Source organism: Physeter macrocephalus, chromosome 11 (assembly GCF_002837175.3).
Source record: "Physeter macrocephalus isolate SW-GA chromosome 11, ASM283717v5, whole genome shotgun sequence".
NCBI classification, from domain to species: domain Eukaryota; kingdom Metazoa; phylum Chordata; class Mammalia; order Artiodactyla; family Physeteridae; genus Physeter; species Physeter macrocephalus.
Genome location: NC_041224.1, coordinates 8488462 through 8512170, shown reverse-complemented (window position 1 = coordinate 8512170; position 23709 = coordinate 8488462). Strand labels below are relative to the sequence as shown.

Here is a 23709-nt window from a genome sequence, read left to right as displayed (position 1 = left end):
ACGCGGGCCTCTCACTGCTGTGGCCCCTCCCGTTGCGGAGCACAGGCTCCGGACGCGCAGGCCCAGCGGCCACGGCTCACGGGCCCAGCCGCTCCGAGGCACGCGGGATCCTCCCAGACCGGGGCGCGAACCCGGCCCCCCTGCATCGGCAGGCGGACGCGCAACCGCTGCGCCACCAGGGAAGCCCAAGATTGCTTTTTTAATAACATGAAGTTGTTGATTCATGAATTCATGGGCAGTTTAAATGTATGAATCTTTTTAACATCTGCTGCAGCCAACGTTAGACCCCAGTCCACACTTAAATACTGGAGTTTTTTTCATCAGGCATAGAACCAGCATTGCACATTTTTTTCATCTGGCATCTGCACAAGCCTTTAAGGTGCAGATTCCATTTTGTTCATTTTAGCTCATAATCCTGTTTTGAGTTTTGTTTTTACAGTTGTCTTACAAGGGATCTGAGTTGGCTATCAGCATGTTTTAATAAGTCTTATGGTGACAAGGATATTGAAGGCTTTTTTTTTAAGGTCTTTATTTAAGCACAGTGGAGTTTGGAAAGTATTACTATGAATCATTTATAAAGTACTTAATGGGCCGTGGTTCTTAGCCTGATCTTCTAAAAACGGAATAAGGTTGTTGGCAGTTATTAAATCATCCTTGGTATTTAACCAACTTCAGATTCTCTTACATGTACAGTTGTCTAGTTCTTAGCTTACCAACGTATCCACAAGAATATGATGAAAAGTTTGCATCCTTTTGTGAAGTCATGGTGCATGACTCTGGTGTTCCCCCAAAGTACTAGTTGAGTGACCCAAACAGGAAATGAGATTAGTTCAGCCATAGCTTTTCCTCGGTGAAATTTTGGTATATTTGTCTGAGGTTCCCAGAATCTGTTGACTTTTTGCTTTTTGAAAATGAGTGTAGCATTTACAAGTTAGTCATCTTCTTTTACCTCCATTCCCTGTGGCTTTTGTGAAATTTTTATCCATGGGATGTAATTCTCTTACAACTAGAAACTTGGGCTCATTTAACGCCATTCTTTGGCCATCCTACCCCCCTCAACCCCAAAGCCACTCTCAGCAGTGTTTTTTCTGCTGTTCATTTCGCAGATGGTGTTGTAGAAGATGGTAATACACTGTTTGTTGACATAATCACCTTTTCTAGGCAGTGCAGGTCTACTCACTTCTGAATATTTTAAAAGCTCTCTTTAGGGCCTTTTTATTTTCTTTTGTTTTTATAAGACTCACTTATCCTGGGCTTTTACCTTTCTCATACTGTTCTAGTGATTTTTATCTCTTTTGTACATCCTCAGTTATGTCGTCTCGTAACAATAGGCTCATACCTACCTTTCTCAGAACTCTGCAGTCTGTGGCCCTGACATCTAGGGTACTTGTTTCTACTACCTTTTGTACTGTTGCATTACTATTTACAACTCTGAGATGACATCATTCTTTTTTGAAATCTCTCTCCTTTTCTCAACATTTTGATCCCTTTTACTTTTTACCTTTTACCAGCAGATTCCTGCTTTACTGTTGGAAACCGAGTTCTGGATAGCAGTTCCCTTCTTTGCAGTATGGTTAAGAGCATAGGCTTTGGAATCAGACAAACCTAGGGTGAAGTCTAGGCTCTGCCACTTTCTAGCTTGTGACTTGTGGCAAGTTCCCCAGCCTTTCTAAGTCTCCATTTCCTCTTCTGCAAAATAAGGGTACCGTGAGGATTTTAAAAGGTGATTCATGAAAAAGTACTGACTTGCCCTGGACAAGACACAAATGTGGTGGAGTTACCAGTAAACACGTAGCTTTAAGGAGAGTGATGGGGGTGGGGGCTAGGTGAGGTGTCAGTGCAGGAAAGCAGTTAAATACATGGCGCGCTGGACTTGGGATACTCACTGGCACACAGATCAAGTAGAAGGCCATGGTAAGAAACTGGTAGGCAAGGATTGGCAAAATGATGGGTGAGCTGGTATTTCTTCTGAGATGTTGATTCGATGAGCAAGCTGCCGGGAATGAGGTGAGAGCAGCTCGTGTTCTCTGGGCTCCTGACAGGCTGCCGAGGTTGCATCGTTTCGTAGTTGTCTGTACAGGTATATAGCTTACGTATAGGGCTATTACCTTTTCCTTTTTGTAGATTCGCCAGATAGTTTTTGTTTTCTTTTGAGCATGGTTTATCCACTTGTATTCTCTTGAACTCTGAACCCGAGTGATGTCTACAAGTTGGTTTCCCTGGTATAAAGTAATTGTCATTTATTCAGTATTTGCTATATGCCAGGCATCTTACCAGGCCTCCAGGGAGTCCCCAGTTTCCCACCATAGCTTCCTGACCTGGACTGTGTGCCACTGTATCCACCTTAATTTTTCCAGGTGTAGCCTGCCATGTATTTATTTTGGTTCCTCTGTTCCTTGAGAATATAATGTAGTAGTTAAGAGCTTGTCTTTGGAACCAAGACTGTCTGGGTTTGCATCCCAGCTCTATCTTACTGGCTGTGGAACTGTAGGCCACAGTTTCTCAGTTTCCTCATCTATAAAGTGGGACTAAAAATAGTACCTTCCATAGGGTTTTGTGAGGATTAAGTACATTCATATAAGAAAGATCATTAGAGCCTGGCACATAATGCTTTCAAATGTTAGCTGTAATGTATATATTTTTAAAATTAATTTATTTTATTTATTTATTTTTGGCTGTGTTGGATCTTCGTTGCTGCGCGAGGGCTTTCTCTAGTTGTGGCGAGCAGGGGCTACTCTTCGTTGCGGTGCGTGGGCTTCTCATTGCGGTGGCTTCTCTTGTTGCGGAGCACGGGCTCTAGGCACTTGGGCATCAGTAGTTGTGGCACGCGGGCTCAGTTGCCCTGCGGCATTTACCGCCACCAGGGAAGCCCAGCAGTAATAATTTTATATGATGACTTCTAATTCTCACAGCCTTCCCCTAAGCAGACATTCTGCTGATGAGGAAGCTGAAGTTCAGAGAGATTAAGTGATTCTTAACCACTGTGCCACGAGGGAAGTACAGTCTTATCTGTTTTAAATGTGATAAGCTGTTCCTTTACTTGCTAAATATGTTTTTCTTGTTTACAAAGTATGAAAGTAATATTTGTCCATAGTTCCACCTCTGTCTGTTTCTCACAAGAAAGGCAAAAGTATATTATAGAAGGGGAGGGACACTTTAGAAAGATGCTGTATGAGTAATAGTAGTAATCATTCAACAAGCATTTGAGTTCCTGCTAAGTGCCAGGCACTGTGCTAGGAGTTAAACACAGGCCTGGCCTCAAGGATTTTACAGGCTAGTGAGGAAGGCAGACAAGTAAACTGATGGTTGCAATACACAGTGATCAGTATTATGATTAAATGCAGGTGCTACAAGAACACATAGGATGGGACTCTTACCCAGATTCATTTGGGGGTGGAATTGGATTGGAGAGAAGTAAAGCCTAAGCTAGTCGTCTTAAGGATGCACAAGAGTGGGAAGGAGAGTGAGGGATTTACTCCAGACAGAGAGATGCATGTGGGTTAACTAAGGCAGCCCACATGAGAAAAGTATCACCTGTGTAGGGAAGCACATACATTATGGTATGACTGTGACGTTGAACTCTTATGAAATTGTCAGATTCAACCATTTTTACCAACAAAAACAGCAGTGTGAGGGGAAGGATGGTGGGAGATGGAGCTGAATAGGCAAAAAAGAGCCCGTTCCAAAGGTGCCTAATTTTATCTGATTATAGATGCGTGCTTTCTGGGATTTTCAAAGAGATGAGTATTATTTGTGTGTGTGTGTGTGTTTAAAAGAACTGTACTTTTAAGATATGTGCATTTCATTGTATGTAAATTTTATCTCTGAAGAATAAAACTGCAGAACACTGAATTCTAGCCAGTGGTGTATGCATGCTGGAGTATTTAGGTGGAAATGAAGTCTGCAGTTCACTTTGAAATGCATTAAATAAATAAGACGGATTAAGACGATTAAGGCAAACAGTAAAATGATAAAATGTTAATGATAGAATCTTGGTAATGGTTATAGGGGTGTTCATTGTAAAATTCATTCCGTTTTTCTGTATGTTTAGGCTTTTTTATAATAAAGTGTTGGCAGTTAAATCACTATAGAAAGCAAAGGTCAGGAATGGATTTGAAGGTAGGCAAGAAGGGATTATTTTCCTAACTGACAACAGTTATTACTTTAATGATAGCCTGGTGCCTCTAGAAATCACCTCGTCACTGTTACACCCCCGCCCCCGGGACAGAGAGCCTAGATCCTAGTGCTCAGTGAATACTTGAACATTGACTATCCCGTAGTCTGTAATCATATAAAATTTTTAGGTTTTGCCTGAAGTCCCAAATACAGACATGTGGCATACATTGATTATCCTATGAGCCCTCATATGATGTGTTTCACCTAACACAAAATTACCGTAATATCCTGTCGACATATGCTACTAATATGATCTTGGGAAGGTCACTTATTCATTCACCTGCCAGTATTTATTAAGTACTTATTGTGGTAGTTGCTAGGTAATTGCTAGGTAATATTATGAATGAACCTTTCATGTATAGATCTAACAAAATTAGGTTTTATGTGATTGATTAAAAGATCTTAAGCAGAGGGTATGATACCGACATTGCTGAGAACAATTATACGTAAAGGAAGTGGATTGGAAAGGGTCTGGTGCTTTTTTTTTCCCCCAGATGATTGCTTCTCCAGAATTACAGAAATATTGTAATCTTACCTATTTTATTCTTTTTTAAATTTTTTTATATTGCTTTGGTAATTGTAACAAATGTACCATATTTTAATTTATTTTTGGCTGCGTTGGGTCTTCATTGTTGCGCGCGGGCTTTCTCTAGTTGTGGCTTGCGGGGGCTACTCTTCGTTGCGGTGCGCGGGCTTCTCATTGCGGTGGCTTCTCTTATTGCGGAGCAGGGGCTCTAGAGCGCAGGCTCAGCAGTTGTGGCTTGCAGGCTTAGCTGCTCCGCGACATGTGGGATCTTCCCAGACCAGGGCTCAAACCCCTGCCCCCTGCATTGGCAGGTGGATTCTTAACCACTGTACCACCAGGGAAGTACAGTCTTATCTGTTTTAAATGTGATTCTTGAAATTATTTTGCTTCCCTTCATAAAACTGAAAAGATTTTGAATGAAAGTTTCAAATGTTTGAGATCTCCTAAAATCTTCCCAGGGAAGTAAGTACTAATACCTTCTTTTCCTTATTAAATATTTCTGTAGCAAATCTGTTATCTAGTTAGCTGTGCCCAACGTTGGGACCTTTAAAATTTTTTTTCTTTTCTTTTTTCTTCTTCTTTTTAAAAATAATCAATAAAAAAAAAAAGAATTGACTTGCTTATTACTACAGGTTTACTTTCCACTGTTACCATCTGCTGTTTCCAACTGAGGTTTCTCTTTTTACTTTGGCTTCCTCTAAAATAGAATGTAATTTTTTATAAATATAAATTTATTTATTTATTTTTGGCTGCGTTGGGTCTTCGTTGCTGCGCACAGGCTTTCTCTAGTTGCGGCGAGCAGGGGCTACTCTTCATTGCGGTGCGCGGGCTTCTCATTGCGGTGGCTTCTCTTGTTGTGGAGCACGGGCTCCAGCTGTGCAGGTTTCAGTAGTTGTGGCACGTGGGCTCAGTAGTTGTGGCTTGCAGGCTCTAGAGCACAGCCTCAGTAGTTGTGGTGCACAGGCTTAGTTGCTCCACGGCATGTGGGATCTTCTGGACCAGGGCTGGAACCCCTGTCCCCTGCATTGGCAGGGTGGTTCTTAACCACTGCGCCACCAGGGAAGTCCTAGAATGTAATTTTATAGTACCTTTCTTTTCACCAAAACAAACAAAAACAAAAACCAAACCAAACAAACCATAAAAAACAGAACAAACTGAATCCCTGAAAACTGGAAATTAAAAGGTCACCTTGTTCACTCACATCCCTCCCAACCCCCCTCTAGCCTAGTAAAGGAAGATGCTTAAATGTTAATGGTAGGCCTTAGGATACACCAAGGGCTAGAAAAGATTTTCCGCTGTTTTGTTTTTGTTTTTTTTAAATTCCACGGGACCTCCCTGATAATCGGTTTTGAGGTAGGACTGGGCTTGTCACACTTTGTATGAGGAGGTATGTTGTGTGGGTTTGTGAGGCTTAACCACCAGTTAACCACCAATCAGTCCTACTTCTAAAACCTATTTCATATCTGTATGCAAGCTGCCAAAGCACTTTTTTTCTTTCTTTTAGGTCATGTAAAGCTGTGGAATACAGGTGTAGTGACATATGAGATGTACATTGACAGGAGAGACGATTATAAGCAGTGGAATTTAAAATTTGCTTCTTACTGACAACAGAAAGTAATCTGGGCTGGAGAGAAAGGAATTTCTTAGGTGGATCATCACTAAGAGGATTACTATTAATATATTCTTATTTCCTTTAATGCCTTGCTTAAGGGGAAAAAAAAATCCCTGATGTATAAAATCTCTTATTTTTTCATAGATGTGCTTGAGGGGTACAATGGAACCATATTTGCATATGGACAAACCTCCTCCGGGAAGACACACACAATGGAGGTAACATCTCACAGTCTGTACTTAGATGTAGTTTGCTGCTCACAGTGCACTCATTCGTTATTTGTGACATCGTTTTACCATACGCTTAAACAGCGTATACACGTTGTATATGAGTAACATCGTTGTTGCAATCTAATCATTTCCTGAGTTTGAATGGTGAAACTGTATATTTGAAATTATATCTAGCTTTGTTTTTTCCACATAATCACAAAATTATGAATGTTTTAGAATTAAGTAAGAATTCTCTGTCACCTTATAATGGGAAATTTTGAAATTTTTAATGTTTGTGTGCTTTCAGTTCTATTCAGAGCACTTAATTTTTTCCTCCTCTCCTTGGTCATGTCCGTGTGTCCTTCCCATTTCCCCACTCCCAGCCAAATACTTGCCCCTCTTCTCTGATAAGAAGGTCTCCAAAATTATCAGAGCTGCTATTAATAATAAATGTGAACCTGCTCAAGCTTTGCTTCTAGAACACAGCCTGTAATTTTCTGCCACTGCTACAGAGTATCTGCTTTTATCATTTATCTGAGCATTCCATATAAAGTAAATGACTGCTTATTTTAGCGTCACTCATGTTACTCATTTCCATAACGTCAGAGAACAAGCACATTCCTAGCATTTGGATGAATTTGACTTGAAGTAGATGCAACAATGCAGATTTATATGCCGAGCAACTAACAAACATTTTCCTAGAATGTGTTCATTTACAAATGTGCATAATCTGATCTGACAATTAAATAAAAGGCTAAGATCAGTTGGTAACCCATATGGTTGGCACATATTATTTATGTGTAACGAAAATATGTAACAGTTGAATTAGGTTTTTTTAGGTATTTTGTACAGCCACATTTTTTTTCACCAAAGAATGGCAACAATTAGAATTCCTATCCCCTGTTGACTGTAAATTATAGATTAAAAGTTTTGATTTTTAATTTGTATGTTACAGTTCATTTAAGAACTGGTTTTGTTTTCTGTTTAGGGTAAACTTCATGATCCAGAAGGCATGGGAATTATTCCAAGAATAGTGCAAGATATTTTTAATTATATTTACTCCATGGATGAAAATTTGGAATTTCATATTAAGGTAAAATCATTGGGGAAAGGTTGTATTTTATTTTATTCCTAGAATAATTCTGTTCCGTACTTTTTCTTTTAAAAAAGTATTTTTAAATATTTTAAAAATTATCTTATGGGCAGGTGTAGCTGAAAGATTATTAGAATTAGTAAACTCAGATCCTTCATCTGCCGTGGTAAACAAGTAAGCTGAGCCTCTCTTGCCTTAGCCACCTTCTCTGTAAGATAACGGAGTCTGGCTACAAAGCTCAAAAGTTCTGACTAATTACACCTAATTAGTCTAATTTTAGGAGAAGATACATAGTGGAAAATGTACTTTAGTTACATAAGGGGTTTAGTGGATTTAGGGCTTTTCCGTAGAATAAGAGCTGTGGTTGAGTTGTCCCCATAGTCTAGATGGTACCTGGAACTCAGACCCCAATAACTATTTAATGAATAGGTGAATAAATTACTTTGTAATTTTAAGTGGTTGCTTTTTCTTTCCTTTATTCCCTCTGCCCTTTAGGTTTCATATTTTGAAATTTATTTGGATAAGATAAGGGACCTGTTAGATGGTAAGTTAAAGTCTTGCTCTGCAATCATTTTTCAGTATACCACACCCTGCTTTTTTTTAGTAGTAAATGAGACCATTTCTTAGTAACCTATATGAAATTGACTTAAATTATAGGAAAAAGTTTTAATTGAATGCCTTTGGACTTATTGAAAGCATATATTGTGGGCGCTTTGTAAATAGTAATTAGCACATTGGACTGGAGTCCGGGAGCCTGAGTCCTGAGCGCTCATCTTCTGTCAGCTGTCGGTCAGAGACACTGCCCTTGGCAAACCATTGAACCACTCCAAAATGTGGGTGGCAAACGGCCTGGACCTAAAATTCTATATTGCTGCATTGGTTTCTATATAAATCTCCTACTGTTTCTATAGGCTCTTGCTTTTATAGTGATATTTACATATTTTTGAAGTTTATGTATTATTATTAGGCTGCTTGGGGAGAGAAACAGTTAATTGACTATTTCGCAGCCAGTGTTAGAGTTTAGGGAAATGTTGTTAATGTTATTTATTTATTTATTTATTTATTAACATCTTTATTGGAGTGTAATTGCTTTACAGTGGTGTGTTAGTTTCTGCTTTACAACAAAGTGAATCAGTTATACATATACATATGTTCCCATATCTCTTCCCAGTGTTATTTATTTTTCTTTTTCAGTTTCAAAGACCAATCTTTCAGTTCATGAAGATAAAAACCGAGTTCCCTATGTAAAGGTACGTGTAATACAGAATATTTAGGAAAGCCCTACAATAACATTTTTTTATGATAGTGACATACTTTAAAAATTTGTTTTACAGGGGTGTACAGAGCGTTTCGTATGCAGTCCAGATGAAGTTATGGACACCATAGATGAAGGAAAATCCAACAGACACGTAGCAGTTACAAGTAAGTAACCTATGTATTAACACTAGTTAACGTACAAACTGCCTTAAAATATCTTTATCAAGTTGATTGATTGTAAGATTTTTCTTAGGTGAAATAATGCTTTAAAAATTATTAATAAGGGAAAGCCGTGTTTGTTGATAGTTGTTTGTGTGGTTTCTTTGCAGATATGAATGAACATAGCTCTAGGAGTCACAGTATATTTCTTATTAATGTAAAACAAGAGAACACGCAAACGGAACAAAAGCTGAGTGGAAAACTTTATCTGGTTGATTTAGCTGGTAGTGAAAAGGTAAAATCTTTATATTCTGATAGATATCTAAGCATTTATATGAACTTTAGCTCAGATTTGGGCTTGTGCATTATTTATTGTTATATATTGAAAATGTATATCAAATTGGATTTGGTAGTATTTTTGAGAGTTACAAGCATTTATGCCAATGCTTTGTCATTACAAATTTACTGTCATTTGGGCCACAGTCCAGTTCAACCGATAAGTGTTATCCTTGACTTAAGGTGTGTGCTTTTATTGAGAATGTGTTGAATGTATGTCATTAAGAATTTTACTAGGTATCCTTTTCCTAATCTTTGGTATCTATTTTATTCATATTGGCAGTGGTCTCTCTCTGAAAACTGGTAACTATCCATTAGTCCTTTCGGATTTTGTTGTACTTCTTTCTTTCCGACGATTATTTAATGATTACAGTCGTATACAATCTGATTCTAGTTTATGTCAAAATCAAAATAAGTTCAAATGTTTTAATATTGACCTATACGTGAAACATTTTTGCTGTTCTGCAAATTTGTTGTTTCTTCTGATTAGAATGACATACCTGCTGCCTTCTACGCAAAGTCTTATACACATACTTCAAAGTCCGTCTCTAATTTTGTGAATACTGAGAGGCTGTCTTTTCAGCCATCATTACTAACATATTATTCTATTACTTTTAATATATATTTTTTATATTTCTTTAATAGAAGCAAGTTTGCTTATATAAATTTGGTCTCTCTCTTTAACAGTTACAACATCAACATTATGCTTCAGTAAATTTTTTAAAGTTTCTCTTTAAAGGGGGTTAAGAGGCCTCCCTGATGGCACAGTGGTTAAGAATCCGCCTGCCAAGGCAGGGGACCCGGGTTCGAGCCCTGGTGTGGGAAGATCCCACATGCTGTGGAGCAGCTAAGCCTGTGCACCACAACTACTGAGCCTGTGCTCTAGAGCCCGTGAGCCACAACTACTGAGCCCGCAAGCCACAACTACTGAAGCCCGCACGCCTAGAGCCTGTGTTCCACAACATGAGAAGCCACTGCAATGAGAAGCCCGCGCACCGCAACCAAGAGTAGCCCCCGCTCGCCGCAACTAGAGAAAGCCCGCGTGCAACAGCGAACATCCAATGCAGCCAAGAAAAGGGGGGGGGAGTGTAACAAATTAGTAAACTACAAATGTACGTGTAAATTGGTTAACTTCAGGAGCACACCTAAAAATAAAATTTGGTATCTTCTTAATCCCATTTGTCATGTAGCTAGTTACTTGACCAAGGTCTCAGAAGAGTCATACTCAATAAATAATGATAAGTTACAGTAAATACTTTGCAAATAAAATCATGAACCTTTCCCCTTTCTTTTTTACTAGTTACTGATGACCTCTGAGCTTTTTAGAAAATCAAAGAAAATCACCTAAACTCGTAATTTTGTTTCGTTTTTTTGAAATCTTATGTATAGGTTAGTAAAACTGGAGCTGAAGGTGCTGTGCTGGATGAAGCTAAGAACATCAACAAGTCCCTTTCTGCTCTTGGAAATGTCATTTCTGCTTTGGCTGAGGGTAGTGTGAGTATACTTGTCTTCTATTTCCCTGTCGTTAGTTAGTGGAGAATTACAGATAGATACATATATGTACATGGATGTGCGAGTGAGAGAGGGACTCCCTGAATCAGTATGTATGAATACGTTGTCTTTTAGGGGTTTACTTTGTAGTATTAGTGTGTATATCCTAGTTTCCATCTTAATAACTAGCATTTAAAGCAACTGAAATCGGGCTTCCCTGGTGGCACAGTGGTTGAGAGTCCGCCTGCCAATGCAGGGCACACGGGTTCGTGCCCAGGTCCGGGAAGATCCCACATGCCGCGGAGCGGCTGGGCCCGTGAGCCATGGCCGATGAGCCTGCGCGTCCGGAGCCTGTGCTCCGCAACGGGAGAGGCCACAACAGTGAGAGGCCCGCATACCAAAAAAAAAAAAACTGAAATCACTTTGTAGTTTATTGTAAAGTAGCATATTTCTACAACAAATTTTATTACATAGAAACCCATTGGTCCTCTTTGTTTTTTGTTTGTTTGTTTTTGTATGTAGACATATGTTCCATATCGAGATAGTAAAATGACAAGAATCCTTCAAGATTCATTAGGTGGGAACTGTAGAACCACTATTGTAATTTGCTGCTCTCCATCATCGTACAATGAATCTGAAACAAAATCTACACTCCTGTTTGGTCAGAGGTTTGTTGTTAAGAAAATGTAGTCTATACCACTTCCTTCTCTGCTGCAATTGCTTCTTATCTTTTTAAAAAAATTTTTTTATTGAAGTATAGTTGATTTATAATATCATGTAAGTTTCAGGTATACAGCACAGTGATTCAGTTATATACATATATATGTATATATATTCTTTTTCAGATTCTTTTCCCTTATAGGTTATTACATAATATTGAGTATAGTTCCCTGTGCTATAAAGTAGGTCCTTGTGGGTTTTTTATTTTATGTATAGTAGTATGTATATGTTAATCCCAATTGCTTCTTATCTTGTTATAAGTGCAACAGAAGTCTTTATGTGATTGATATTATTACCCATATTTTAACTTACTGGTTTATATTTTTGTCTTCTCTTCTGGAGTAGAATCACCTGAAAACCAAGTATTACATTTACATACTCTCTGTAGAAAATGCTTGTTGAATTAAATAAAATTGAATGGGATATCAAAAAAAAATGTAGTCTAAATGTAGATAGGCCTTTTGTTTATTAAATCTAGGAAAGTTTCAGGTAGATATTAAAATTATTGTGTATTGTTAGTGTTCTAGACACAATTTTTTAATTGAGAGGCAGATAATATAACCAAGGTCCATTTTGTAGGCTGCTTGGGTTTGAATTAAGTTTTAGTACTTAAATTTTACTACTAAAATTAGTACTATTAAGTACTAATTTTAGTACTTAAGTTTTAGTACATTAAAATCAAATGTTAACTTGAGTCAAATTTATGTGAGAAGCTTCAATTCAGCATTAAGAAAACAAACATTTGAATCAGATAATAAAGCAAAACCTGACACATAATCCCACATTAAGCCTGTTGACATATGTGACCTGTTCACAGTGAGATAACCATATATGAGATGGCTAGCCTGAGCAAGTCAATAATGGTGACTCTGTCTCTGACCATCATTGATAATTGCTTTTCTTAATTCAGCCTTATAAATTAATTGGAGAAATGATGGGCTTGTGTTTTTTTATACTCATCAGGTTTTTGTTGTTGTTTTTTAAGCTATTTACAGATGTTGGGGCTGACCCAAATTTAATGGATTGTGAATAAGCACCATACTAATTATAGCTCTTAGGATTTAGTCAAAGGTAACTGGACAAGAATAGTTAAGTTAAATTACCAGCCACACATGCATATATTACAGAAATATAGATACCAATTGAAAGTAATTGTCACATTCTTCCCCCCTCCCCTTTCCCCAACTGCTTCTCTTAGGGCCAAAACAATTAAGAACACAGTTTGTGTCAATGTAGAGTTAACTGCAGAACAGTGGAAAAAGAAGTATGAAAGAGAAAAAGAAAAAAATAAGACCCTGCGGAACACCATTCAGTGGCTTGAAAATGAACTCAACCGATGGCGTAATGGTAATAACTTATGAATTTGTCCTTTCGAGTTTGCTGAATACAGATTTACACCTGTTTTATAAATTTAAAAGGCATTAGGGTTCATCAGATAAAAATGAATAAAATCTTTTACATTAAATTCTGATTTTACCTGAAATAATAAAAAGAGGCATAAAGGCTAACTAGCTAGCTATAGAAGTCTCAAGATGGCAAGATGCTTAGCTTAGGGTGAAATCAATTAAAATGATAAGATTTGGTGACTGGCTTTAGAAGAAGGGGGAGAGTCAAAGGTAATTCCAACTTTTCATATCTCAGGGACTGAGCAGATAAAGTTGGTAAGAGCTGCTGAAATTGAGTAAAATTGAAATTAGTTTTAGACAGGTGGGTTTTATTAACCATTCTGTTGTCTTATTTTAGGAGAGACAGTGCCTATTGATGAACAGTTTGACAAGGAGAAAGCCAACCTGGAAGCTTTTGCAGTGGATAAGGATATTACTATTACCAATGATAAACCAGCAGCCACAATTGGAGTTACTGGAAACTTTACTGATTCTGAAAGAAGAAAGTGTGAAGAAGAAATTGCTAAGTTGTACAAACAACTTGATGACAAGGTAGGTATTGTTCATGTTCAATTCTGTTTTAGAACATTTTGGACATAGGTATTTTTATGTTCTAATTTCAATATTATGGGTCCTTGTAACCTATATACATCTTCCTAGATTTCTGTTAACTTTTTCAAGATCATTGTCTTAACAAAAAGTATAAAATCACAATCTCCGTTTGTATGTAGAAACTGTATATGAGGCGTATCTTTTTTTCCCTTTTCTTTAAGCTAAAAGAACTTTCAAAAGGAAATTTGGTATGGGTCCTTGGAGAACCTTAATGAAATGTTCTTAGAATCAGGGATCTGAGGGCTCTAATAATAAAAGTGATGCAAGAGATTAGACAGAGGGAACAGAATCGAGTGGAAATAATATCTTCTGCTTTTATTATATCAGTAGTGTGAAAAATAGCACAATTTTGAACCAAGTAGAGAGGGTGGGAAAACAACAGTAAAGAGACCAGAAGAAAATTGTTCTGGCTTTGTTTTTGGTTTTTGTTATTAGGTGATGTGATGGTAGGTAGGTTTGAAGTGGCTACGTGGCTTTATTTTCAATACAAAGCTTTAAACATGTTTATCACTTTTTAGTATTTAATGAATAGCTTTCATAAACATAAGCCTTTTTTCTTATTGTGTGATAAGTATGTTACTATTATTGATAATTGAAATTCCACCTGTTTCAACACTGTCCTAAGATAAGAGATTAGAATAGCTATGTTGAATTTGGAGAAAATGACTTTGAAATATTGGAGGGTGGGTAGTATTCACAATTTGTGTTAGGAGTCAGTTAGAACCAGGTTGTGAGCTACTTTGTTCACCTGTTACTAAAAATTCTAGGATGAAGAAATTAATCAACAGAGCCAATTGGTAGAGAAACTGAAGACACAAATGTTGGATCAGGAAGAGGTAAATTGAATACCTTTCATATTGCTTCCAGAAAAGCTTTATGGTTTGTCATTATCACTTAAATATAAAAGATGAAGGCATCTACAGAGCTTGGAATATACTCGAGTACATTTTTAAAAATTTTTGAACATGTTCATGCTTCACTGTGGATATCCTGTGAGACCGGTACATCATACAGACTGAAGCAAAGATTGACTGACTTCCTCTGAAGGTTTTTTGGGGTTGGGTTTTTTGTTTTTTTTCAGTTTGAGTTCTAACTGGAGCGGGGAGGATGACTTTTTTCTTTTTAACTCTGTCTTCTTCTTTCCTTGTACAGTGCTGTTTTGTCTTATTTTCCCCAAAACATTTCTTTTTTTAAAAAAAATTTATTTATTTTTTAAATTTATTTTTGGCTGCGTTGGGTCTTTGTTGCGGTGCGTGGGCTTCTCCTTGCGGTGGCTTCTCTTGTTGCGGAGCACGGGCTCTAGGCACACGGGCTTCAGTAGTTGCGGCGCACAGGCTCAGTAGTTGTGGCTCACAGGCTCTAGAACGCAGGCTCAGTAGTTGTGGTGCACGGGCTTAGTTGCTTCGCGCCATGTGGGATCTTCCCGGACCAGGGCTCAAACCCGTGTCCCCTCCCCTGCATTGGCAAGCGAATTCTAAACCACTGCGCCACCAGAGAAGCCCCCCAGACCATTTCTTACTGATCCTTGGGAAAGACTTACTACACTGAGCGGGAGTAACCTTAGATTCCCCCTCCCTTTATGAAGCGTATTTCCTCATGAAAATGATGAGGGAAGGAGTATAAAAAAACAGTTAAACACAGATATATGTCTAAAGGGATTATTAAAGAAAATACTGATTTCTGAATTGTATTGGCTTTGTTTTTAGTAATTTGTAGTTTAGGGTATGACTTTTATTGTGGAAATGAGAATGCCAATGAATAAGATCATTTTTTACCCCTTCACCATTTCTACCCTCATCTAACCTGTTGTTCATTTCTGTCATCTTCACTTTCATCTTATTTCTTTCAAGTTCCTTCTCTAGTTTTTCACTTTGGACTCTCATTTTATCTCACTTGGCAGAATGGGGGGATAACTGAAAAATGGTCCTTTGTTTAAGTTTTGTTCTGGGGATGGGAGCAAAGACTGTACAGCTTCAGGGCGAGATATCCAGCATCAGTCAAATTAATCCTGGTCAGATCATCTTTATTCTTATTTGACCTCTAGCACTGTTTCTCAAAGGAGCACTAGTAACATTTGCATAATTCTTCATTTATATGGTTCTGTCCTGCACATTATAGTAGGACAGTTGGCATCCCTGGCTCCCACTTCGAAGTACCATTGGCATTCTGCCCTATTAGAAATACTCCTATACATTTCCAGATGCCCCTACTTAAAAGCCACCGACCCTGGGTGATTACAGTATTCTCCTAACTAGTCTCTTGGCTTCTTCCAGTTCAAATCTTATTTACTGATAACATGTTTTCCTGAGGCATGGCTAAGGTGCCACCCTCTGTTGCCCAGAGAAAATCTAAACTTTTAAAACGTTACTGATTTCTTTCTTTTTCTGTGCCCACTATTGTGAGTCTTGTATGCCGTTTTCTTTCTGTTATGTTAGTTTGTACATAACAAAAATCTTCCTGTCATAGCCACCTTCTCCATGAATACCTGTCCAGAAATACCCCCCCCTTTTCCTATACTACCAAGCACTTTGTCGTGTCCTATCTCCTTTATGGCTCTTACATTTCATCTTGTATTGCATTTATTTGTGTACCTGTCTTTCTTCCACTAGATTCCTCAAAGGAATCTTTGATTTCCTTTCCATCTCCCACAGTGTCTAGCACAGAGCCTGCACATAGTAGGCATTCAGGAAATCGGTTGAATGAATAAATGTTACCATGCATAATAACATCCACATTTCATTCTCTTTGTGATTTGCAAATGATAACGGAAATAGGTTATTTTTAACTTGTATACGTTTTAAAAACCTGTGCACTTTGGGTAAAACAGATATTTGTATTCCTTTGTATAGCTTCTGGCATCTACCAGAAGGGATCAAGATAATATGCAGGCTGAGCTGAATCGTCTTCAGGCAGAAAACGATGCCTCTAAAGAAGAAGTAAAGGAAGTTTTACAAGCCTTAGAGGAACTTGCTGTCAACTATGATCAGAAGTCTCAGGAAGTTGAAGACAAAACTAAGGAATATGAGTTACTTAGTGATGAGCTGAATCAGAAATCGGTAGGATATCGTTTTCTTTCCTAATACTATACTACAAGTATTCTTAATTGAAAAATTACCTAAGTAACTTATTTCTATTTAAGCTCAAGATTGATAATGTCAGTTCTTAAGGAACTCAAGTGTCAACTTTATTTCTTCCCATATATGATGCCTTAAAGGTGGAGGGAGGAGGGTTATCTTTTTAGTTTCTAAACATCTATTAATACGTAATTAAATGCTATTTTAAAACATATTGACTATTCCAAATATTCTATTGTTAAAAAAGTAAAAGTTGGCTTCTAGTTGCTCAGTAAAGCTATTAGCTAATTGTTCAAACTAGAATTAAAAATGTGCACATAAAAATAAAATAGCAGGGTATGTAACGTCATGTAACTAATGTTTTGTTCACTGTTAGGTTTCCAGCACTCGGACCAGTGCCTTCCTAGGACAGTGTAGTTGGATCTGGCTTGTGATTCCCCAGGGGATGAGGGTTTTGTTTTCATAGCTGTAAGGCGGGAATTGCTGCCCCCCAACAGTGACGCCAGAAATAGTATATAGCTGTGATTGCTGCTGCAGTTTTTTGGGGGTTTTTTGGTTTGTTTTTTTTTTCGCGTTACGCGGGCCTCTCACTGTTGTGGCCTCTCCCGTTGCGGAGCGCAGGCTCCGGACACGCAGGCTCAGCGGCCATGGCTCACGGGCCCAGCCGCTCCGCGGCATGTGGGATCCTCCCGGACCGGGGCACGAACCCGTGTCCCCTGCATCGGCAGGCGGACTCTAAACCACTGCGCCACCAGGGAAGCTCTGCTGCTGCAGTATTTTGAGTATCACCATGGATGAGCTCTTTTTCTTAAAAGTTTTCTTGTTGTTAATGCTAACTTCTTGTTTAGGAATCACATTTAGAGTTGGACCCAGGATCACTGCTCACTATTTATCTCCTTATCCGTGTCAAGTGTCTAAAGGAAAGCAGTCAGCACTATGAAATGGCATTTTTAAAAGGCTTCCTGCCCCTGGAGAAGTTCCTTTTCCCTTTTTCACCTCCCAGCTTACAGTTAGCTTGAAGTTGCAATTTAATACCATGGAGATCAAGGCACCTTTATAACTCTTAACTGAGTTGCATTCTTAGCAAACCTAATTTTCTGTTTGGAAGAAAAATAGAAGTTTCTTACAGCTCTGTAAACTGTAAGTGGGTCCTTGGTCACTGATTTCAGTCTTTAAGACAGTTCTGTTTGTGTCCCAGTTTATATATCAGCACTGTATTGGTAAGGAGTTAGAAACCCCTGGAGTGTTCTGCATCTTTTTATGTGCTTACAGTATTGCTGTTCAGCTGCTAGAGAAAATGTCTGGTAATTTAGACCTGGTATTACACTGTAGGTCAAACTGAGTGAACACGCAATATACCGCTATTCAGATACTTAAGGAAATGAGCAGCTGAAATGATGGTATCTTTACTAAAAGATATTGACTAAAAGTCAGTAACCTGCATTTAAAATGCAGTATCTGATCTGTGATATAGTGAATAGTTTTAAAGCAACCAGATTCAGTTGGGTTTTCAAAATTGTGGTGACTTTGTTGCTGGTAAGCCAGCTAGTATTTTAAATATATAATTATAGTAATTAAACTCAGATAGTAATGCTACTTTATCAGTCTCTCCTGGATAATTGCTTGTTAGTAATGCTACTTTATCACTCTTTCCTGCTTAATTGCTTGTATCATAGTACAAAAGTAGTAGTAATTTTCAGGTGGATTCTTTTCAGAAACTAAGTAGTATATAAAAAGCAGATGAAGAAAACATACCAGCCATCTAGAAAACTGTCAATTGCATTCTAACATTTATTTTCTCAGACTCAGTTTCCACAAACATACCATACTGTGGTCATAAATGAAAATCAAATATAGTTAATTCAGAAGTTTTCCATTTCTAAGTAGAAAACATTACCCAATCTCAGAAATGAGTGAAATAATACAAACTGTTTGCCCTTAATGGAATTAGAATATAGCTACTTTACATGGTCTCTTAGGCCTAAAATATTTTTTAAGTTTGAGCTGGGAGCTTTCACAGAACTCAGTAGAGAATTCAAGAAAATGAAAGCAGAGAACAATGGTTTTGTGAGTACTAGGTGAAAACTTGAAATACCTGTCAATATTTGAATTGATCTTTCATTTAATAGATTTAACAATACCTTTTCTTTTGGTTCTGTTAGGCAACTTTAGCAAGTATAGATGCTGAGCTTCAGAAACTTAAGGAAATGACCAATCACCAGAAGAAGCGAGCAGCGGAGATGATGGCATCTTTACTAAAAGACCTGGCAGAAATAGGGATTGCTGTAGGAAACAACGACGTAAAGGTAACTGTAACTACCAAATATTAAGCATGATAATCTTTACACAATTCATACTTTCATTTTTCACAGTTCTTTTCATACCCATTATTTCCTCCTCACAACAGCCATTTGTAGTAGATGGTATTAACTTCATTTTGAATAGCTGAGGAACAAGGGGGAGAATAAGGGGTGCTTGGGGAGACATGCTCAGTAAGTAGCATTTATTTGGACCCCATGTTTGGTTTTTTCCTCTGTGTAAAGATTTTGCGCTTAGAAATTATGTTAATAAATTACCACACAGGAAGTATGCAATTGAAACAACAGTGAAAATTAGCTCAAGGAGTAAACTGAATGAATTTGATTGCTTTAAATGTTTAAAAAGATGAAAGGTGAGCACTGCTAATTAATGCTCTCTCTCTATTTTGAAAAATTTCAAACATATAACAGTAAAGAGAATAATATGAACCTTAGAGTTAATCAGTAATCAAGATTTTGCCACACTTATTTTTTCTTTTCTAATAATCTTTTCTCTCTCTTTATTTTGAAAAATTTCAAACATATAACAGTAAAGAGAATAATATGAACCTTAGAGTTAATCAGTAATCAAGATTTTGCCACACTTATTTTTTCTTTTCTAATAATCTTTTTCAGGATGCTAATACTGGTTATATTAGCACTAGCTTGTGGTAAAAAAAAATTTTGTGACCTGGTAGATTTTAAAACTTAGACCAAAAAACCAAAGACTCTTAACTGCAAAAACATACACGTAACATGAAAGATTTGTATGTTGTAGTAGGTATTTGTTTAGACTTCCTTTTTTGATTAAAGTCTAATTATAGTAACAAAGAGAACAAACTTAAACTTGGGTTTATAGTGAGAACCAACTAAGCAGCCCAGTTTAACAAGAGTTGGAAATGAAATAAAAGTTTTCACTGTGGAGCACACGTTCCTTCTGTTAGATGTTATTCGGAGCTACTGTTTGTTGATGGAGGCAAGTCTTCATTCTCGTAATCATGTCATTTTTTAATGCTGGCTCACCTCATCGAAACGGAGCGAAGTGTTCTATTAAATGCTGGATGACATGGCTTGCTCTTGCTTTCCCATCACTCTGAACATCCTGCCCTGTCCTGTTTATGGTGAAGCAATGTGAGATTGATCAAGCTCTGTGGGAATCTTCTGGGATGAAAAAGTAGATTTCCTTCATATTACTGAACATTATAGAAAGTTGTTCAAAATTTGCTTTGTAGATTTGTGACTTGTTTTTAGAAAAATCCTTCCATTTCATGTTCAAATATTCTTAATTTAAGTGAAAAAGTGGTAAAGATAGAGAAAATAAAGAGTAAGACTGGCTTATGTCTAGTGGCAGAGCCAGTGATAATAGTACAGATACCCTGACACCTAAACTGCTTTTTTCACTAAACCATTACAGTATTTTGAAAACAAGTCAGCCTTGCAAATAGGTTCTTAAAAAAAAAAAAAAAAAAAGATCCTCGATATTTTTGTGTTTTGCATGTAGTTCTTTTCCTGTTAATAAACATCAGTAAATGCTGCTTGAGCTCTACTTGTTTTGTGTTTTTTACATTATGGCTCACTAGATCATATGTTAAGACTATGTTAGCTTTGTAAGAAACTCCCAAACTGTCTTCCAAACTGGCTTATATAGCATTTTTTGTTCCATCCAGCAGTGAATAAAAGTTCTGTTAATTCAAATCCTCACCAGTATTTGAGGTCATCAGTTTTTTTAGTTTGAGCCATTCGAACAGATGTGTGATATTATCTCACTGTTGTGTTTTTTTTTTTTTTTAATTTAATTTTTTAATTTTTGGCTGCCTTGTGTCTTTGTTGCTGCACGCGGGCTTTTTGCTAGTTGCAGTGAGCGGGGGCTACTCTTCGTTGCGGTTCCCAGGCTTCTCATTGGGTGGCTTCTCTTGCTGCAGAGCACGGGCTGTAGGCACGTGGGCTTCAGTAATTGTGGCCCTCAGGCTCAGTAGTTGTGGCTCACAGGCTCTGGAGCGTAGGCTCAGTAGTTGTGGTGCATGGGCTTAGTTCTTCCGCAGCATGTGGGATCTGCCCCGACCAGGGCTCGAACCTGTGTCCCCCTGCACTGGCAGGTGGATTCTTAACCACTGTGCCACCAGGGAAGTCCTCATTGTTGTTTTAATTTGCATTTGGTTGTTGGTTTTCTTACCTTTAGTTTTAAGAGTTCTTCTTGTATGTTTTGGATAATAGTCCTTCATCAGATATGTGTTTTGCAAATATTTCTCCCAGTCTGGCTTATCTTTTCATTCTTTTAAGTGTCTTTTGTAGAGCAGAAGTTTTTGATTTTAACAAAGTCCAACTTACCAATTTTTTTCTTTCATGGATTGTGGTTTTGGTGTTATATCTAAAAACTCATCTCCAAGCCCATGGTCACCTAGATTTTCTCCTGTGTTAATCTTCCAGAAGTTTTTTTAGTTTTGTATTTACATTTAGGTTTATGATCCATTTGGAGTTAATTTTTCTGAAATTAAATTTTTCTGTATTTACATGTGGATGACTGGTTTTTCCAGCACAATTTATTGAATTGAATTCCCTTTGTCAGAGATTAATTGACTGTATTTGTGTATGTCTATTCCTAGGCTTTCCATTCATTTCTAATGACCTATTTTTCTGTTCTTTTTTCAATACCACATCATCTTGATTACTAGCTTTATAAGTCTTGAAGTTGGGTGGCATCAATCTGCCGGTTCTGTTGTTCTTTAATATTATGTTGGATATTCAAAGTCTTACCATTTAAACTTTAGAATCACTTTATCAATATCTACAAAATAACTTGGAGGGGCTTGGATTAAGATTATATTATATCTATAGATCAAGTTGGGAAAGACTGACATCTCAATATTGAGTCTTCTATCCATGAATATGGACCGTCTCCCATTTATGTAGTCCTTCTTTGATTTCTTTTGTCATCTGGATCTTATACATATTATGTTACATTTAAACAACCGTGTCATCTGCAGGCAAAGACAGGTTTATTTCTTCCTTCTCAAGCGCCTTATTTTTTTCTTTTTTTAAATTGAAGTATAGTTGATTTACAATGTTGTGTTAATTTCTGCTGTACACCAAAGTGATTCACATATACACACTTTTCCATTATGGTTTATGACAGGATATTGAATATACATCCCTGTGCTATACAGTAGGATCTTGTTGTTTTTCCTTTCTATATATAATAATTTGCATCTGCTAATCCCAAACTCCCACTCCTCTCTCCCCTCCTGCACCTTGGCAACCACAAGGGGATGCCCAAGAGTGGGATTGCTGGGTCATATGGCAACTCTTTTTAATTTTTTGAGAAACTGCCATAGTGTTTTCCATAGTGGCTGCAGCTGCTTACATTCCCACCAGCAGTGTAGGAGGGTTCCTTTTCTCCACACCGTCTCCAGCATTTGTTATTTGTAGACTTTAACGATGGCCATTCTGACCGGTGTGAGGTGGTACCTCATTGTAGTTTTGATTTGCATTTCTCTGATAATTCATGATGTTGAGCATCTTTTCATGTGTCTTTTGGCCATTTGTATGTCTTCTTTGGAGAAATGTCTGTTTAGGTCTTCTGCCCATTTTTTGATTGGGTTGTTTGTTTTTTTGATATTGAGTTGTGTGAGCTGTTTGTATATCTGGGAAATTAAGCCCTTGTCAGCCACATCACTTAGAAATATTTTCTCCCAGTCCGTAGGTTGTCTTTTCATTTTGTTTATGGTTTCCTTTGCTGTGCAAAAGCTTTTAAGTTTGATTAGGTCTCATTTGTTTATTTTTGCTTTTATTTATATTGCCTTGGGAGATTGACCTAAGAAAACATTGGTACAATTTATGTCAGAGAATGTTTTGCCTATGTTCTCTTCTAAGAGTTTTATAGTGTCATGTCTTATGTTTAAGTCTTTAAGCCATTTTGAGTTTATTTTCGTATATGATGTGAGGGAGTGTTCTAACTTCATTGATTTACATGTGGCTGTCTAATTTTCCCAGCACCACTTGCTGAAGAGACTTTTTCCCATTGTATATTCTCACCTCATGTGTCAAAGCTGTGTGATTGACCGTAGTTGTGTGGGTTTATTTCTGGGCTCTCTGTTCTTTTGCATTGCTCCATATGTCTGTTTCTGTGCCAGTATCATGCTGTTTTGATTACTGTAGCTTTGTATCGTCTGAAGTCTGGGAAGGTTATGCCTCCGCCTTTTTCTTTTTCCTCGGGATTGCTTTGGCAGTTAAGTCTTTTACCTACTTGGTCAGGTTTATTCCTAAGTATTTTAATTTTTTGGTGCAATTTTAAAAGATACTGGTTTTTTTACATTCCCTTTCTGATGTTTTATTGTTAGTGTAAAGAAATGCAACCAATTTCAATATGTTTATCTTGTATCCTACTACCTTGCTGAATTCCTTTTATCAGTTCTAGTAGTTTTTGTGTGGAGTCTTTAGGGTTTTCTATATATAGTATATATCATGTCATCTACATATAATGACAGTTTCACCTCTTCCCTTCAAGTCTGGATACCTTTTACTTCTTTTTCTTGTCTGATTGCTCTGGCTAGAACTTCCAATACTGTGTTGAATAGAATTGGTGAGAGTGTCTTGTCTTGTTCCAGATTTTAGCAGGAAGGTCAAGCTCTTATTTTTTTGCCATGCTGTGCAGCTTGCAGGATCTTAGTTCCCTGAACAGGGCTTGAATCCATGCCCCAGCAGTGCAGTAAAAGTGCTGAGTCTTAACCACTGGCCCACCAGGGAATTCCCCTGAGCTCCTTAT

At 37.6% G+C, this 23709-nt stretch overlaps 1 protein-coding gene across 3 annotated transcripts in view; it reads left to right on the top strand.

The window, feature by feature from the left end:
• KIF5B (kinesin family member 5B) overlaps positions 1-23709 on the top strand; it is a 47812-nt gene that overhangs the window by 9162 nt on the left and 14941 nt on the right. For all 3 annotated transcript variants that reach the window (XM_055087726.1, XM_024116443.3, XM_028496399.2), the window contains 13 exons: positions 6459-6532; positions 7512-7616; positions 8112-8160; positions 8811-8866; positions 8951-9038; positions 9203-9327; positions 10758-10862; positions 11382-11527; positions 12778-12926; positions 13323-13516; positions 14344-14412; positions 16426-16632; positions 18813-18956. In XM_055087726.1, coding sequence (XP_054943701.1) covers positions 6459-6532; positions 7512-7616; positions 8112-8160; positions 8811-8866; positions 8951-9038; positions 9203-9327; positions 10758-10862; positions 11382-11527; positions 12778-12926; positions 13323-13516; positions 14344-14412; positions 16426-16632; positions 18813-18956 — 1511 coding nt within the window. The remainder of the gene's footprint in view (positions 1-6458; positions 6533-7511; positions 7617-8111; positions 8161-8810; positions 8867-8950; positions 9039-9202; positions 9328-10757; positions 10863-11381; positions 11528-12777; positions 12927-13322; positions 13517-14343; positions 14413-16425; positions 16633-18812; positions 18957-23709) is intronic.